At 56.8% G+C, this 16,760-nt stretch overlaps 4 protein-coding genes across 4 annotated transcripts; all 4 read right to left on the bottom strand.

Moving 5' to 3' along the window:
* Positions 1 to 57: 57 nt before the first annotated feature.
* PHACADRAFT_137996 (uncharacterized protein) lies at positions 58 to 1,820 on the bottom strand. The gene is made up of 4 exons (XM_007392276.1): positions 1,277 to 1,820; positions 1,123 to 1,220; positions 735 to 1,062; positions 58 to 679 (listed from the first exon to the last, which is right to left on the bottom strand). The coding sequence occupies exons 1-4, from the start codon at positions 1,804 to 1,806 to the stop codon at positions 232 to 234; spliced, it is 1,404 nt and encodes a 467-aa protein (XP_007392338.1). The 5' UTR covers positions 1,807 to 1,820; the 3' UTR covers positions 58 to 231.
* Positions 1,821 to 5,159: 3,339 nt separating this feature from the next.
* PHACADRAFT_114987 (uncharacterized protein) lies at positions 5,160 to 8,676 on the bottom strand. The gene is made up of 9 exons (XM_007392275.1): positions 8,331 to 8,676; positions 8,083 to 8,281; positions 7,675 to 8,031; positions 7,431 to 7,617; positions 6,988 to 7,348; positions 6,586 to 6,940; positions 6,235 to 6,514; positions 5,946 to 6,171; positions 5,160 to 5,894 (listed from the first exon to the last, which is right to left on the bottom strand). The coding sequence occupies exons 1-9, from the start codon at positions 8,630 to 8,632 to the stop codon at positions 5,558 to 5,560; spliced, it is 2,604 nt and encodes an 867-aa protein (XP_007392337.1). The 5' UTR covers positions 8,633 to 8,676; the 3' UTR covers positions 5,160 to 5,557.
* A 156-nt stretch (positions 8,677 to 8,832) lies between these two features.
* PHACADRAFT_250510 (uncharacterized protein) lies at positions 8,833 to 12,432 on the bottom strand. The gene is made up of 7 exons (XM_007392274.1): positions 12,372 to 12,432; positions 12,043 to 12,300; positions 11,634 to 11,985; positions 11,005 to 11,580; positions 9,164 to 10,954; positions 8,983 to 9,094; positions 8,833 to 8,930 (listed from the first exon to the last, which is right to left on the bottom strand). Exons 3-5 carry the CDS (start codon positions 11,934 to 11,936, stop codon positions 9,845 to 9,847), a joined length of 1,989 nt encoding a protein of 662 aa, XP_007392336.1. The 5' UTR covers positions 11,937 to 11,985; positions 12,043 to 12,300; positions 12,372 to 12,432; the 3' UTR covers positions 8,833 to 8,930; positions 8,983 to 9,094; positions 9,164 to 9,844.
* Positions 12,433 to 14,479: 2,047 nt separating this feature from the next.
* PHACADRAFT_181748 (uncharacterized protein) lies at positions 14,480 to 16,228 on the bottom strand. The gene is made up of 5 exons (XM_007392273.1): positions 15,912 to 16,228; positions 15,620 to 15,855; positions 15,359 to 15,557; positions 15,193 to 15,306; positions 14,480 to 15,133 (listed from the first exon to the last, which is right to left on the bottom strand). Exons 1-5 carry the CDS (start codon positions 15,915 to 15,917, stop codon positions 15,053 to 15,055), a joined length of 636 nt encoding a protein of 211 aa, XP_007392335.1. The 5' UTR covers positions 15,918 to 16,228; the 3' UTR covers positions 14,480 to 15,052.
* Between the last annotated feature and the right edge of the window lie 532 nt (positions 16,229 to 16,760).

Raw genomic sequence — 16,760 nt, 5'->3', positions numbered from 1 at the left:
CCTCTCCACGGAGAAACCAGGCGCGACAACAATGCCAGTCGGTCTACTCCTCAGAGCTCAGATTGCACTACGATATGAAGTGACACGGTCTTTTAGTACACATCCACATGAGCAATCATGCTCACATTCTGGCACAAATTTTGCAAACCAATATTGCCCGTGTAGAACAAGAGAAAGAGATTACAGCAGCTGGATGTAATGCGCTATGTTCCTCTACATGCAGTAGAAAACCTAGAACACAATTTTCTTACCCTGGCTTGGCACGATCCCAGCCGTCTCGCGCTTCGCATTCGCGAGAGCCGCACCAGGCTTTGCGCGTATTTTTTGCCGACCCTCTCTACCCTCCCACGCCTTATGCGGTGGTTCCTCGCGCTCGAGCCGTGGCCGCTTCGCAAGCCGCTCGTCCTGCCGCTCCGCCGCACCCTCCGCTACTTCGGATTTGCGCTTCGGCCGCACGCGTCCCGCGCGCCGCTTCTGCTCGTGTCCGCCTCCTGCGGCTTCGTCCTGCTGTTGGTGCGGCACATCCTTGGTCTTCTCGCGCAGGAGACCGCCGCCGCGGCGCACGGCCTCGGGCGAGGCGTACTCGACCACGAGCTTGCGGCCGTCGAGGAAGTGGTTCTTCGGGTTCGTGAGCGCGGCGGTGGCGTGTTCGGTCGTGAATAAGTCGACGAAGGCCCATCTGCACCAGCCATGTCAGACACACACTTCGTTCGATGGGAGAAACGGACACGCACCCCTTGCACTTGCCACTGTCCTCGAACGTGCCCATGCGCACCTTGCGGATCCACTGGTCCTTCTTTGGCTCCGGTTTGTCCGCGTCGGCGTCCTCGTTCCCGCCGTCGACCTTGGCCACGCGATTGCGCGTGAAGAGGTCGCGCACTGACTGCTCTGTCGTCTCGAAGCCGAGGTTGCCGAGGAAGAGCGTCGACGCTGGAGGCTGTTTTTGGGACTTGAGAATCTTCTGGGCCGTCTTGGAGTGGCCGGTTAACGCAGTTCTTGCGTCAGACCCTTCCGATGCCTCCAGCTGAGCTGTGGCAGCTGGCCGACCGGTGAAGTCATCACCTGGAGCACGAAGCATGAAGTGAGACTTGCATTGTAAGACGAGACACACACAGAGCACACCGTCTTTAATCAGAAGTTTCCGTCCGTCCAGTGGGTTTTCAGACAGAGTGATGGCTATCGTTTTGGCTTCCGGAGTCGCAAAGTCCACGTACGCGAAGCTAGAGATGCAAAGATTATGTCTAGTCCTCAGCGCGAACACAACAAGCAAACTGACCCACGGTTTTCCTTAACGGCGCCCCTGCCTCCAGGACCGGCACTCGCCATCTTTATGGGCATGTGCACACGAGTGATTTCGCCCACGCCGTCGAAGAATTTCCGGACTGACTCTGGTGTCGTCTTGAAGGACAGGTTACCCACCCAGACAGAGTTCTGCCGCTTGGGTACCTTGGACGGAGCGAGCTCGGCGGTGTTTTTCACCTTTTGCTTCTTCGTTTTGGGAGCCTCATTATCCGCGGTTGCAGCAGCGACCTGGGCCTTCTTCTCTGCACTCAACTGCTTCTTCTTTTGGCGCCGCTGCTCTGCGTGCGAGAGAACTGGGACGTCATCCTCCTGTGGCACATCTTCTGCGTCGCTGTCCCCAGGATCTGAGTTTTTGGTGGAGACTGATGTGCTGTTCGAGCCCGAGTCCGAGTCGTTAAGATCATCACGAGCGTGCCTCTTGCGCTTCTGGCTACTCTGTACGGCACGAGAGGAACTTTCTGACTCTGAAGAGCTAGACTCCGACAATGACGAGGACGAGGGCATGTGTGTAGGTGAGTGCAAACTGTGATCAAGATAATTAAGAGATAAGATTATATGACGGTTACGGCGTCTATATCAAGCCCCGCGAGGGAACGTTGAACGCCAATGTGATTGTGAACGTCGAGGACTGTCGGGAACGGCCTCGAGGACCGACAGTGCGCACTCAGGAGCACGATAAAAGCTAATTGCAACAGTTATTGCAGGCTAATCGTGGAGGCTTGCCACGAAACGTGCGCCTGCGTAGCGCGCTGGCGAGCACTTGGCGAGCACATCGTTACGCGTATCGGTCAGTGTGTCGTGCTTCCTCCGCAGCTGTATCATTCCACTAGACTTGCTAACTGGCTTGATTCTCGGTACAGTCTGGATTGCCGGCAGGGGATGCGCTCATGTTGTGTATGCATCTGGGACGAAAGACGAAGAAGCTGACAAAATGCACTTCCGGCTCTCAAGACGGTCCCCAGGACCGACCGCTCTCCATTTTCTGTGGTCAGCAGGCCGTAAGGACATTCTGTCGAGAGTCTGTAAATGTTCTCAAGTGTTCAGAAGTGCGTAGGACCACTTCTCGCCCGACGAGCATGCCTCGAGTCGACCGCTGATTGGCCACCGCCGTCTTATCTGATAACGGGCGCATGGCGATTAGATGAACTTTTGTTATCTAATCCGATCGGTGGTGCGTCTCCCACACACGGACACCAAGTTCACATCTCCTCCGCAATCTGCCCCCAGAAAAACAGTTCCCAGTGCATGAAAACTTGGCTGTGACTCTTGCTATTGCCTCTGGGATATTGCGAGGATAGCCTTTCCTCCAATCACCGTCCCGGTCTCGCCGGCATCCGCGCTCGGCAACGCGGGTGACCGTCACCTGCATCGAAAGATGTCTCCTCTCGATATCCAGCCTCTCTTGAACGGGAGCTTCTCTGCTTTACGAGAAGCTGTCCACATCGCGGGGACAAATGGTTTCGAACGTAATGTTCTTCAACCGTTCGTTGTCTCCGGGTATAAATATCCGCTAGAAGCCATCCTTTCGACAAGCCACGTCGAGGATCTGTCCTCCCTCCTCCTGTGCCCGGAATGTCCAGCACTGCCGAATCCCCTCTCTCGCCTTCCGCCTCCGCTGCTGCGATCGCCCACGCCATCAAGCACAAAGGCGAGCAGGTATGCTTTATCCGTCTATCATCCCGCACGCCGACGGCATTGACGGTCTACTACGCCCAGCAATACCCAAAGGACGTCCTGTACTACGTATTCAGCTTCGTCGCGGTCGCGGTCGTCATCAACGTGTACTCTATCGCGTGGGCCTTTTGGCGCCGTCACCAGCTGACGAAGGACGGGGAAACAACTTCGAGGAGTGGAGTTGTTCGGCTGCCCGCTGCTATCCTTACGGCTTCTCGTATCTTCGCCTTCCGTTGGAGGGTGCCCGCTATCGATCTGCACCTGTTGGAAATACTCTTGAGCACCCTTTACTTTTTGGCCCTTCTTCTCTGGACGTTCTGCAACAGTAAGTCGGTCTGTGTTTTTGAGGTCAAGCATTCACTCACGCTTCAATGTACAGCGCAGAATCTCACTGTTGGGGATTATGCCGACCGATCTGGGCATATTGCGGCGTCCCAGTTACCTGTCATCGTTGCGCTGTCGATGAGGAACAACGTCATTGGATGTAAGTTACGATATCCCGTCCAGGGCTCAGTTGCTCAAGGGTTCCGTTGTAGGGTTCACTGGTCTCAGCCACGAAAAGGCATCTTGTTGTTCGCTTCAATATTTGTCATGATGCTGACCGCAGTAAAATAGCTTAAAGTCATGCACCGCGCCGTTGCTCGCATCGTGCTTATTGAAGTATGGATCCATGGCTGGTCACGGTATATTTTTCTCATACGCTGTCAAGAGCCGCATGCTAACGCCGCTTCTCTAGAGTCAGGGTTAAGTCAGTGAACACGTGCTCGAGTCTTGCTTCCCGGCCCTAATGATTTCTCCAGTGCCCATACGATTGGCGTTATCGAATGGAAAAGGGAAGGCCTCACCGTTGGCTTCATCTATACCATCTTGGTCATGATCAGCATTGCACCCATTCGGAAACGGTGGTATGAGTGGTTCTTCGTTGCCCACACTGTGCTGGCCTTGTGAGCATCTCCTCAAACTCAAGATTGATGTGAGATATCTGATCTGAGCTTATCTCATTAGCACGCTTATCGTCGTTGCCTTTCTGCACACTCGAGGAGCGGGGAAGTGCGTATTCGTCTTTTTCTATCGGCTAGAAACACAGAGTGACATCGACTTCCTGTCCGCAGCTTTGATTATTATGTCTGGCCATGCTTCGTGATCTGGGGCTTTGATAGAGGATGCAGATACCTCCGCTACATCATTCTCAGCAACTTCAAGTCGCCGAGTAAGTCTCCTGCAGAGATTGAGCTGCTCAACCACGACACCATCCGCGTCTCAGTCAAGCGCTACGTCCCCTTCGGATGGAGAGCGGGTCAGCACATGTCCCTTGCCTTCCCAACTTTGGGCCCCATCGAATCCCACCCCTTTACTATCGCCAACATCGCCGAGGGCGATGAGAAGTCGAAGAAGATGGTCTGGATCATCCGCGCTCGTGACGGCTTCACAAAGCGGTTGAAGGAATATGCGGACGTCATGGGCGGGCGCGCGACTGCACCTCTCTTCATGGACGGCCCTTACGGTGCTCCGCCGGACATTACACCTTTCAGCACGTGCGTCTTCATCGCTGGTGAGCACCCTCTTTCTGACGGGCTGCATGGCTTCGTTCACTGACGGCCGCTGTCAGGCGGCTCTGGTATAACTTACACCCTACCTCGACTGCGCGAGCTGCTTCTGTGTGTCCTCATCTCCGCTGTCATACGAACCTTCAACTTGACTAATGCCGCTCCGCAGCCAGATCGCAGCCAAGAAGGCATGTGCACGGCGCGTCGTCTTCCTCTGGGCGGTCCGCCACTCCTGTAAGCGGTTCTTCACTTTCTCCCGTCAGCTCGCGTTCTCACTCTATCGCAACAGCACACATCACGTGGGCAAGTGATGAGCTCAAGGCTGCGATCGAATACGCGTCCACCATCTCGTCCAAGGCCACAGTCTCTCTCACCGCCTGCATCACCTCGAACAGCGGCGTTGACCACGGCGCGGTGCATGCGCTCGACGACAGCTCGTCGGCTTCGTCCGACCCAGAGAAGGACGCGTACGATGAAAAGGGCGACACCACCACATGGCGCATCAGTGGCCTCCGGATCGCCGGCGGCCGGCCGGACATCGAGACGGTCCTCCACAACGCCGTCACCGACTCAGAGGGTCCTGTGTCCGTGGATGGTGCGTGTTCCTGTCTACAAAGCTCCCTGCGCTAGTGTTGATACCTTCCTCCAGTGTCCGGTCCCCGGTCACTTGTCACGACCGTCCGCAAGACGCTGTCGCACGGCTTCGCTTCCCCGTTGAGCGTGCTCAAAGGTACACCGACAGTGCAGCTCAACGTCGAAAACTTCACGATGTAAACGTGGATCCCTGTTCGTGACTCTGTTCTTGTCCCGCTCCTTCTGCCCTTTTACGCCAACTCGTGCTCTTTACACAAAGGTAAAGAATCAAAATAAGAAAATACAAAATATAGAATTGTAGCACGTTATTTTCTGAACCTAGATGTAGGCTTGGATGCCAATTATCGCATTGTATTTTGACACCCACGCACCCTGATTGCACTGTGATTCTCTATCGTGTTATCTACTTACACATCTGTTGTGCTGCGCTACACGACAACCTAGCTCTCGTCGGCCTCAACGCCCTCCGCGGCCACAGCCCTGTACTTCTGGTCCTCGCTCGCCTGCGTGAGGCCGGACTGGAAGTGCGAGCTCGTCTCGGTCTTGGTCACCTCGCGCAACGCCATCGTGGCGTACGCAGCCGTGCCGAGCTGGAGGCGCACCTGCAGCGCCATGAACTTGCCGTCCGCGTCGACTGCGGGCACGTCGAAACCGAGCAGCTGGTCCTCGTCCGCCTGCGCGAGCGCAACGTCCGGGTCCGTGTACCGCAGCACGGACCACGAGAGCTCCTTTGGGAGGTGCAGGATCTTGCGGTACGACCCGCCGAGGCTGTATTCCCTGTGCGCGTCGCCGTCAAACGCACATCTCTGATCAAAAGGAAGTACGTACTTTTGCTTGCGCTCGAAATGCTCGGGGTCGAGCCCGTCGGCGCGGAGGAAGTCCTTATAGCGCTCGCCGAGCGCGCCACCAGGGAAGGATACATCGCGTCCGGGCAGCGGCATGATGACATCGAAGATCGTGTGCTTGTCGACGTTGGCCTCCGTGAGCGCCTTCACCCGCGGCGGTTCCCAGGGCTTGCGGGACCGCTTCGCAGGCTTGCCCGCGGGCGCGTCCTCTGCATCAAAATAGTGAGCAAACGGGGCAAGATACTCTCACTAGACAAGAGAAAAAGACACACCATCCCCCTGTGCACCACCCGGCTTGCTCACCTCCTCTGCTTTCTCCTCGATGAGCAGTTCGTCTTCCGGGCTCTCGGCCACGGTTTCTGCACCCGCGTCGTCCCCGTCATCTGCAGCCGTAGCAGCAGTCGCCTCTGCGTTCTCGCCGTCTGTCTCGAAGACAAGGTCACCCACGGCGGGCTTCTCTGCGCCATACAGGCGGATCCGCTCGCTCACGATGGCGTTCCAGACGTATGACTGATACGCGTGCACGTACATTAGCCGTAGGCTGCGCGGGATCTGGACATTCGTGCGTTAGTCCTGGCTTTGCACCCGCGAACTGGGCAAGGGTGCGGAGAGAGATTGCGCACCGTGGAAAGCGCGCCCATCGCGTTACGCGTGTCGCCACCCTGCTTCTTGAAGCTCTCGAGGATACATCGCTCTGCAACGACGCGGCGCGGCATGAGCTCGAGCGCGCGGTCGAGGTCGCCGTCGACGAGCCACGCGTTCCGTGCCGCTGTTACCTCGGGGTGCTCGCCTGGACGCACGCGCAGGATAAGGTCGACGGCCTTGTGCCACTCAGACTTGAGCAGCGCGAGGCCAATAGAGTGAGTCGGGATTGCGGCCGTGCCAAAGCGCTGCATGCCATAGTAATTGATGAAACCCTTGGTCTTGATAGTGTTCATCGCGCGGTCGAGCGTGTCCAACGAGTCGACTTGGACGTTTCTTATGATGTATCAGTAAGAGCGAAGATAGGATTGGGCCATTTGTACCTTAAAGTGATGACGAACGCGTTGCCTTTGAGCATACCGAGCTCGAGGCTAGCACGCCTGTAGTTTAAATCCGCTATACGGATGCCGCGCTCACCGCGCCTTGTCAGAACATCTTCCGTAGAGCGACGACCACCGAGTCCATTTGCGGTCCGCCAGACATCCTCGACAGTTTTGTTTCCTCTCCGAAGCGATACTCGTTGGACAGTTACGCCCCGCTTGTCCTTGGTACCCGCGACCGAAAGGTCCTTGACACTACAATGTAATGAGCGTGATAGGTGTGCAAGTGCATCCTGAGTATCCCGGTTGGTCTTTTGGAGAGTAAAGTGGACGTATGGAGGGTATGAACCACGTTCGCCACGGTCTGATCTGGTCCCTGTACTGAAGTTCGACTCTATCTCGACAATGAGATGGTCACTAGACTGACTGCTTACCTCGTTCTGAACGGCCACCGCGTCCACCACGGTCAGCGCCACGTCCGCCTCTGGCCCCTGCTTTCGACCACTTGATTATGATTTTTGAGCCTTCGTCCGTAGCAGGAGCATTGGTATCAGTCTCAGTTTCGAGCTTACCACCGAACAAGGTTCGAATAGCTTGGTGCAAGCCTGTTCGTGTCTCTTTAGACGAGATTGGCTGGGTACTCGGAATCAGAATATATTCAGTAGCGATGCGTATGAACATGACACGGACATCTGACAGGACTTTGCGGTGATCTTCGCGTTCGGCGGGGCGGCCGTTCCTTCCGCCTTCCCTACCGGCCTTGCCACCACGTCCACCACGTCCACCACGCCCACCACGACCCTTGCCCTTCTTATTGCGTTCGGATTTTTCGGGCTCTTCTTGATGCGTGATAGAACTGCTCTCTCCAGCACCTTCACTTTCAGCAGGCTTGGATTGACGTCCGTCCCAGCCGCTGTCGCTGATAAATGGCGGCTCGGGGCCCTCGAGGTACAGAGCCTTAACTTTCTCCATGACAGGCTCCGACAGGAAGGGTTTGAGGATCTCTGTGAAGCGTTGTGGCCAAGGCTCGTTCTCTTCGGGAGCTTGCTCTTCAGGCTTTTCTTCCTTGGAGGCCTCTACAGCGTCGCTAGCAGGAACTTCACCAAGTGTCTTCGCTTTAGCCTCAGTCTCAGCCTTTTGGGTTGAGGTTTCAGGATTTTCGGTGGGCGTAGCATCGCCGCTAGCAGATGTTGTCTGTCCAGTCGCTTTCTTCGGTGAAGACTCCGGCTTGCCGATATTTTTCAAGTGTACAACGTTGCCGTCCAGGTCGACCTCGTATACCAAGAAGTCTGTGAATCTTAAGAAACCTCAACGATGAAGCTGGTGAGTGTCATTTGGATGCGTACCTTTGTTTTATGATACCCTGGATGCGTGGGATGTCGTGACCCACGTACTCGGAGATACCGACGTCGGTCTCCATGATGTACTGCATGGAGCCATCCGGAGTGTACACAGGTTCAGGTGCACCAAGCAGAGTGTGGCTAGGGGGCAGCAGGCTCTCAACCTTCTTCTCCTCCGCAGGAGCCGCCTCAGGCGCGTCAGTTACGACCACACCCTCGCTGGTGTGCTCGGGCTCGTCAAGTCTCGCCCGCTTGGGCGACGACGCGCCCGTGTTCTCGTCCTCGTCGCGTGGTCTGGTCGTGGACATGGTTGTTGCGGTGGCGAGTGAGTCTGTCTGAGCGAGGAGGGAAGAGACAAGGTTGAGTAGAGCGTCCGATCGCAACTCATTCAAAATATCTCGATCTTGAAATTGACCTTCGACCACCATGGCGCACCGTCAGACGTACGCGCAGAGGGCTGCAAAGCACTCGAATCCTGCTGCAAAGGCTCTTCTCGAGACCATCGGGCGCAAAAGGACAAATCTTTGTGTGAGCGTCGACGTGACCAAGAGCGACGACTTTCTCAGAATCATCGATGTCGTCGGGCCATCCGTTTGCATGGTCAAGGTGTGTTCCACTCCGCGCAATGCTTCTTGATTGTGTTCACTCGCGCGCGCAGACACACGTCGACATTATCGAGGACTTCAAACCCTCGCTTATCGAACGACTGCAGGAGCTGAGCGTGAACCACGACTTCATGATTTTCGAGGACCGAAAGTTTGCGGACATCGGTTCGTGTCGCTCGCTCTCGCACCCGCTGAGCATTCACGAGTGAACACTACACACGCGCGACCACACAGGCAACACCGTCGCGCTACAGTACTCGTCTGGCGTGCACAAGGTCGCATCCTGGGCACACATCACGAACGCACACCCCGTCCCCGGGCCGAGCATCATCAGCGGGCTCGCATCTGTCGGCAAGCCCCTTGGCCGCGGCCTGCTCCTCATTGCCGAGATGAGCACTAAGGGCAGTCTCGCGACGGGCGCGTACACCGAGGCCGCCGTCCGCATGGCGCGCGAGCACCGTGACTTTGTCATTGGCTTTATCACCCAGAGGCGCATGGAGGGCGTCGGCGCTGAGCACGCAGACCCCGACGAGGACTTCTTGGTTCTCACCCCTGGTGTTGGCCTTGACGCCAAGGGCGACTCCATGGGTCAGCAGTACAGAACACCAAAGGAAGTCATCACCGAGTCTGGATCCGACGTCATTATCGTTGGTAGAGGCATCTACGGTAAGGGCAACAACCTCGATGTTCAAGCTGTACAGATGCAGGCAGAGAGGTATCGAAGCGAGGGATGGGCCGCGTACCTGGCTAGATTACGAGAGCTGTAGCAGTAAAAACAAGCTGTTATGTGAGAGAAATACAAAAGATTGGGCTCGAGCATAAGTGGAGACAAAGGCTGCAACAGGTTGTGTACGGCTACAAGCAGAATGAAAAGAGCAGCGGGCACAAGCAAGAGTCGACACAGCCAGAGAGATATCACTCTTCGTCCTCTTCTTCAAGCATTCCAATCTCGTACTCGCCACAGACGTCCCATCGCGAGCCTTCAGCGGCAGCACTGACATACTTGACAAAGCGCATGACCTTCTCATCGCGAAGGACAAGAAGCAGCCGGTTGAAACCCGGCTGGACGGTGAGTAGTGTTCCGTCGTCTTCCTCATCATCATCCTCGTCCTCCACGGCTTCCTTCCCGTTCGTCCCATTCTTCCTCCCGCTCGGCGTACCTTTATCTGCCGTGCCGTTCTGGCCATTCTCCTTCGGTTGTTCGCTCTTTTTGCGCGAGCCCGAGCGGTACACCGCCGGGTCGTCCTCCTCCTCGTGCGGTGCCATGTAACACTCCCACCCACCCCACTCGCCGCTCTGCCATCCATTCACGATCGTCTTCTCCCCGCCCTTTTTCCTCCGCCCGCGCCCACTTGCGGCGTCGGTGTCGTCCTCCTCGACCTCGACGGGCATCTCGGGCGTCAGGTCGAGCACGACGTCGAGCCGCGCCTCGCGCTCGTCGCTCGTCGCGAGCGTGTAGTCGAGACCGGGGCGAAAGCGCCGCGCCTGTGCGGCCCAGCTGAGCGGGAGCACGCTCGAGACCTTGGCGAGCCACGCGCGGAACGCGGCGCTGGGGTAGAGCTCGTCCTGCAGCGAGCGCACGATCGCGTCCGCACCGGCCGCGCTCCGAGGCACGACCGCCTCGCGCCTCCCCGCCGGTGGCGCCACAAGCGCGCAGTACCGCCACTTGTGCGGCGGGCCCCGCACCTCCCACGGCGGGTCCGCCGCTGTCGCGGGGGCGTGCCGCGTACCCGCCGTGTGTGCCGAGATGCGCTGCGTGCGCGAGGGCCCGAGTCCGTCCCGCGCGTCGTTGGCGGTGAGCCCGGTGCTCAGCTTCTCGGCGAGCGGCGTGCAGAGGAAGTGGTGTAGTTCGAGAGAGGACTCTTCGACGAAGCGAGAGGCGAGGGCGGCGAGGGTGCGTGGCTGCAGGTAAACGGGATTCAAGAACTCGGAGAGGAAGGAGATGTGTTCTTCTGAGAGTGGATCGGAAGGCAGGGGCGGCGCCGCAGGAGAGGGGTAGGTGTGGAAGTTGGTTGATGTGGAGGCCTAGGAGCAAAGTCAGCGCAAACTTTTGCAACAAGAGGGTAAGGACTCACAAGCTGCTCCCGTGAGCTCTTGTACTCGCCACACTTTTCGTTTGGGTCGTACCCGTCCTCGCCCGGCTGCGCCGCATGGAACCAGCCGCTGATACTTAGCCTCTGTCGCCCGTCCTCGCCCTGGCCCACGACGACTTCCTCGACAGAGTGGAAGCTGCGGCCAGGCTGAACCTGGAAAAAGATGAACTGGTTCCAGCTGGGCGGGATGCACTTGCTCGGGACGCACTCGGGCTCGGGAACACCGTCGGGGCCGGGCACGGTTGGGTAGAGCTCGAGCGCGCCGCCCCACTCGGGCTGCCAGCCCTGATAGTGGGGGAGCGGCATGTACAGGATGTACGAGACGCGGCGGGTGCCGATCACGTCGTCGTGGTTGAGCAGATGGCAGCCCTTGGTGTACGTGTTCACAGACATGTCCTGCTTTGTGCCGCTCAGCGGGCCACAGCCCGTCACGGCCTGCAGGAAGGCGCAAAACTTTTGCGAATAGAGCGCGTCGCGCAGCTTGAGCAGGTTCGGCAGCAGCGCGATCTGTTGCTCCGTGAGGTAGTTGAGCGAGGCGAGGTCGCCGGTTTGGTTCACCTGCCGTATAGTCGACACCTACAGAGCCTTCCAAAGTGCATACAGCGACATACCTTGTAGATATCGGTCTCCTTCTCTGTAAAGCTCAGCTCACTCATGATCTCGTCCTTCACGCCTACCAGGAGGTCTTCTTGGAACAGCTTATCAACACGGCAGTACTTGTACGGCTCTGACGTCGCATATTCGCTGTTCAGTCTGTGAATTGTTGACGGCGCGAGGAGGTCTGGTGCGAAGTAGGGCGTCGGGTCTGCGACAGCGTCGCTTACCGGGACATGCGTCTTCTTGGCGCGTTTTTGTGCAGAGGGTGAGTCCGAGTCAGAGGCAGGCGAGGGAGAGCGTGGGCGGGCTCCTGTCATTTTTTCGACTGTTTTGTGAAGGGACGAGGACTGAGTATTCACTGTGTTTCTGCACTTGCATGAATTGTTTGCGAAGTCGTCGGACACAGGACGTGGAAGCTCTCACCAGGCTCGATCTCAAGTTTTACAAGGTCCTCGTGTTGCCAAACAAAGCGACAAGTGGCCCTGACAGACTAGACCGCAACTGTGCCAAAGCAGGACACGGGCAGCGGGCGGTATTAAGCGAACTGGGGCGTATCCACAGCCAAATGTCCTTATATGCGCAGAAAGCCGTCTGCAAGGCCAACGAAGTCCCGGCCGCGGTAGTCTACGGCGTGAACAGGAGACAAGGGCGGCAGGCAGGCCTGGGCGACGTCTGCAGCACCTAGAATCTCATGCAAGGAAGATTTGGCGCCGAGATCAGCAGCTTGCACAGACAGCCGAAGTCGATCGTACCGTTCGAGCTGCTCTAGTTAGAAACTTTGACCTGCGTTGCAGCCTCAGGGCGCGGCGGCAGTCGACGTGGGAGGTGGCGGTGCGAGAGGAAGCGTATGTCGGAAGAGAGGGAATGACAGGCTGAGGCTCAACTTGTTCGAGGGGTCGTCCAGCTGGGCGTCCTATTACACTTTTCTGCTGTGCGCTGCCTAGGGTAATAAGTCGGTCGAGACTCGCGTTCTGCGTGTGTCGCCCCCATACGTCGTCGCAGATGCCGGCTGCAGGCGTTTGCAATTGAACGTCCAGGCCTTCGCTCTTTTTGTGCAGGTTTGCTCAGCGTCACAGGCGATCACACGGCGACCCCGCAAAGGGCGAGGCGCGTCCGCGCGCAGGCAAATTAATGAACAAGTGCAAGGTATCGTATCGCATACAGGCTTGGTCTACTAGTCTATAGCTCAATGGTGCACAGCAGACCAAGTGTAAGTGTAAGAGAAGAAATACTGCGTCCAAGGACGTCCTCGAGATAATCATATGCGGACTCCAGGTCGAGGCCTGCCGAAGCTTAAGTGAGAGGTCGCAAGACGGTGATGATTTCCGCTGTCTCCGTACAAGCCTCCTTCGACTTCTGAGCCTTGAGGCAGGCGTCCGCTGCTGCTCCTGCAGGTCGTTGCTGACGATGTTCCACCACAAGCGATTTACCTCTTGCATGACACGTCAATTCAGTACAACTCCCTTCTGCTGGTGCATGTGACCAATCAAGGCGCCCGAACAGGTCCCTCGTCCTCTTTTGTGTGGTTTTGTGGTTTGCATGCATAATGATACCAGCGACGATAAGTACTCTTGGTACATCAGACGTAAGGCATTGCGCTCACAGACATGCTTACAGACTATTCAGCAAGTGAACTTCGTGATAACAAGCAGGGGATACACACCTTCTGCGGCACCGTCTGATATCTGCCCGACGTGATCAGGACGAAGCTGAGGCTCATGGAGAGAGCCTAGCCCCAGGATAAGGCCATACTGGTGACGGTTCGCGAGGTCCCTGGTCTTCCGCCCATATGACCTAGAAGTCGAATAGCTTCAGCAATTGTGCAACAGTAGTGGCCTTACTGTGGACAGCGAGGCAGTCTTACAGGGAGGGATGGTGGTGAGGTGGGAAGAATGGTCGCCAGCTAGTGGGGACGGTCAGGCGCGCCAAGTTTGGACATTCTGGCTGCTTCGGGCCTTTCGTCGCAATACAGGGCTTTGCCAATTACAGCGGTACTTAGAACGATAGACACCCCTCGGGCAAATTACAGCATACGGAGTTCGAAAACTCCGCAAGCGCTAGTGCGAACGAAGTGAGATGCGTCCGCTGAAGTGGTGATCCCGCCGTCACCTGAGGCATTTGACCCGCCCGGCTTTGTGCTGCTCGCTGCGGGGCTTGTCCCAATGGTTTCGGGCGATTAATATTATATTGGCGAACCTCGGATGTATTATAACCCTTGGTAATTACAAGACTGTAGCGATGGACACTAAATGAGGAGGGTGCGACACGCGTGATTGAGAAACGCAAGACGAGGAGGTCGGGCGGGTCAGACTCGGATGCCTCAGGTGACGGCGGGAATACCACTTCAGCGGACGCGTCTCACTTCGTTTGCACTAGCGCTTGCGGAGTTTTCGAACTCCGTATGCTGTATTCTGCCCGGGGGTGTCTATCGTTCTAAGTACCGCTGTAAGAGGGCGGCTAACCTAGCACTCACTTTCGATAACGACCTCTGATATCATGCATCCAAGTTGTCCAACTCTCTGATTCATTGCAATCTGTCGTCCAGGTGAGCTGCCGCGACCTCCCGAAGCCATTAACAATAGCAGCCGTGGTGTTCTAAGTACTGCAGTCCCAGAGGCTAAAGGCGTCGCGGGCAAGCGAGCTCGTGGGAAGATGGTTGCTCCGGCTGGGCACGGCGAACTCCGGAGAGCGGAGTTTCATGTTGCGTCGGGACTTCCTAATCAGTCCTTGTGCGGATACAAACCCCAAGCCATCGGTGGACACTCCGTAATGGCCGTCGCCGTGAGCTCACTCATGCCTGTAAATAAAGGTAATTAAAATAAGAGCTGTATGCTTTCGCAGCCGACTTACAAGAATTTGTTCCAGACTTGGGATTATGACAACCTGCCAGCCTGCCAGCCTGCTAATGCATGGCTACATGACGCGTTAACGTTAGGCTGCAAGCTCGTGCGAACCCCTTATGTGTTTGTATCTGCCACGCCGCGAGCCTTACATAGAACCCCGACCAATGCGCCGTGCAGTCAGCTTCATGATGCCGGCCTTATTGGTATTCGGAATGCGTGCTATACTGTAAGTCCTGTCTCGCGAGAGCTTTCATCTCTGTCCGTTATTGTCTGGCACACACGGCTGCTCGATAGCTCAACATCCAACATGAGATTGCACGGTGTCCCTGCAAGGGCGAGGCGCGTCTGCAGGCTGCACCAGCGAATTAACGGGCAGGTGCCAGGATATTATGTTACATATAAGTCTAACCTCTTGTTCTAGCTCCACGGTGCACAGCGAATTATAGTGTAGATAGTAAGGGAAAAGGTAAGGCGTCCAACGTTATCTTCGAGACATTTATACGTGAACTCTGGGTCGGGACCCTGTCGAAGTTTAAGTGGGACACCCGCCTAGAAATCGAAGGAAGTTTGTGCAAAGACAATGGAACTCATCACCGTCTTGCAGCTATGGCCCTTTGTCTCTGCTCCTGCAATTCGTGGTTGACAATGTCCCGCCACGAGTGATCTGCCTCCTATACAACATAGCAAGTTAGTGCAAGTCCCTCCTATTGGAGCATATGGCCAGACTCACAACGCGCCGAACAGGTCCCTCGTCCTCTTTTGTGCGGTTCGCGTGCGTAGCGATGCCAGCAACAATAAGCACGCCGAGTGTGAGGCCTTGCGCCCAAAGACGTGCTTGCACAATCTACCCCCTTGTCAGGAGGCTATCTTTACGCTAACAAACGGGAGACACACACCTTTTGTGGCAGCGTCTGGTACCTGTTCCGTGCGACGAGACCGAAGCTGATTCCCATGGAGAGGGCCCACCCCCCGAGGATGAGGCCGTACTGGTGGCGGTTCGCGAAGTCCCTCATCCTTTCGCCCGCCGACAGCGACTCCCATCGCCTCGACTCCCGTGCTGCTGCAGCGTCGAGCTCCTGCTTGCCCAGGTCATGCCTGCATGTTGACCGCTCAGTCTCGGCTCGAATTGCGGAGGGACAAGGAGGGGGGGTACGTACCAGTGCTTGCGTTCGAAACGCTGGCCCGCGTGTTCTGCGGAAATGACGAACGATGGTACGACGACGATGATCACGCCGAAGGCCTTGAGCGACAGGGGGAGGTGGCGGTAGTATGCCCAGCGTTGCTGCAAGAGGAGGGATGCGGGGAGCGCGATAGCTGCACCGCTGAGGAAGCCCTTGATACCACCTACGAGAGTGGCGTGCTGTTGGGCGTCTTGCTCTTCCCTGGAGATGAGCTGAGAGATAGTGGGTGAGCACACATGTGCAAGGCGACAAGGCACATCACACCCACCTTCATGATGTGTTAAGGTAAGGCGACTGGTGGAAAGCTGAGGATGGATTGTGGGGATGGACAATGCAGAACTTGCACGCCAGAGCGACTTATATCGTCATTGCGCGATCCGACACCCCATCGCAAGCTGTCTCCCGCACGCACCCTCAAGGTGTCTATCGCGCGCAACCAAAGCGCGACGTCCCGAGCTGAACCCGATGGCTCCTTTGCACTCCGTCGTGGGACCGATCCTACGGTACCCTCCGGGGATAGTAACATGGACTCACCAGGTCCCGGTCAGTGATTATCGGAGGGCCGCGATAAGCATGAAGATGACGTCATTCGCCCACCCACCGGCCCAAGGCGCCTCGAGCGTGATCTCGGGCACGGACGGAACACGCTGCGCTCCTTCCGAGTGCACACGAGCGCGTCGTCGTCTGCACAGTGCAGTCCTCGGATCCACTCCAGGCGCACCGCAGTCGTCTCATACGCGGCGGGTAGGGGCGATACGCAGCGGAAAGCCATCCGGCTACGACTGGCACACGATGTATTGAAAAAAATGACGCGGCACTCAGACACCGTGGCATCTCTGCTTGACCAAGCTCTCTGGTCTGGTATCGTCGCGGCGACTAGGCCCGATCGAATACCGAATTAAAAAATTGCATGACGAACGATACACCCAACAGCCTGCTTTCGGTCACAGTTGCAGTGGAACCATGTGTATCAATCGTCATTCTTGTATGGTACAGGGCTAGCAGATGTGCTGAGGTGGCTGCAAACCAAACTTTTCAGGCTTGCGACGGAATAATGAACGTCCGACGCTCCCATATGACCGGACCTTTAATGTGACGACTTACAGAAAAAAATATT

This window comes from Phanerochaete carnosa (genome assembly GCF_000300595.1).
Source record: "Phanerochaete carnosa HHB-10118-sp unplaced genomic scaffold PHACAscaffold_2, whole genome shotgun sequence".
In the NCBI taxonomy this organism is placed as follows: domain Eukaryota; kingdom Fungi; phylum Basidiomycota; class Agaricomycetes; order Polyporales; family Phanerochaetaceae; genus Phanerochaete; species Phanerochaete carnosa.
The sequence above is the reverse complement of the archived record's forward strand: the minus strand, read 5'-3'. Positions and strand labels throughout refer to the sequence as shown.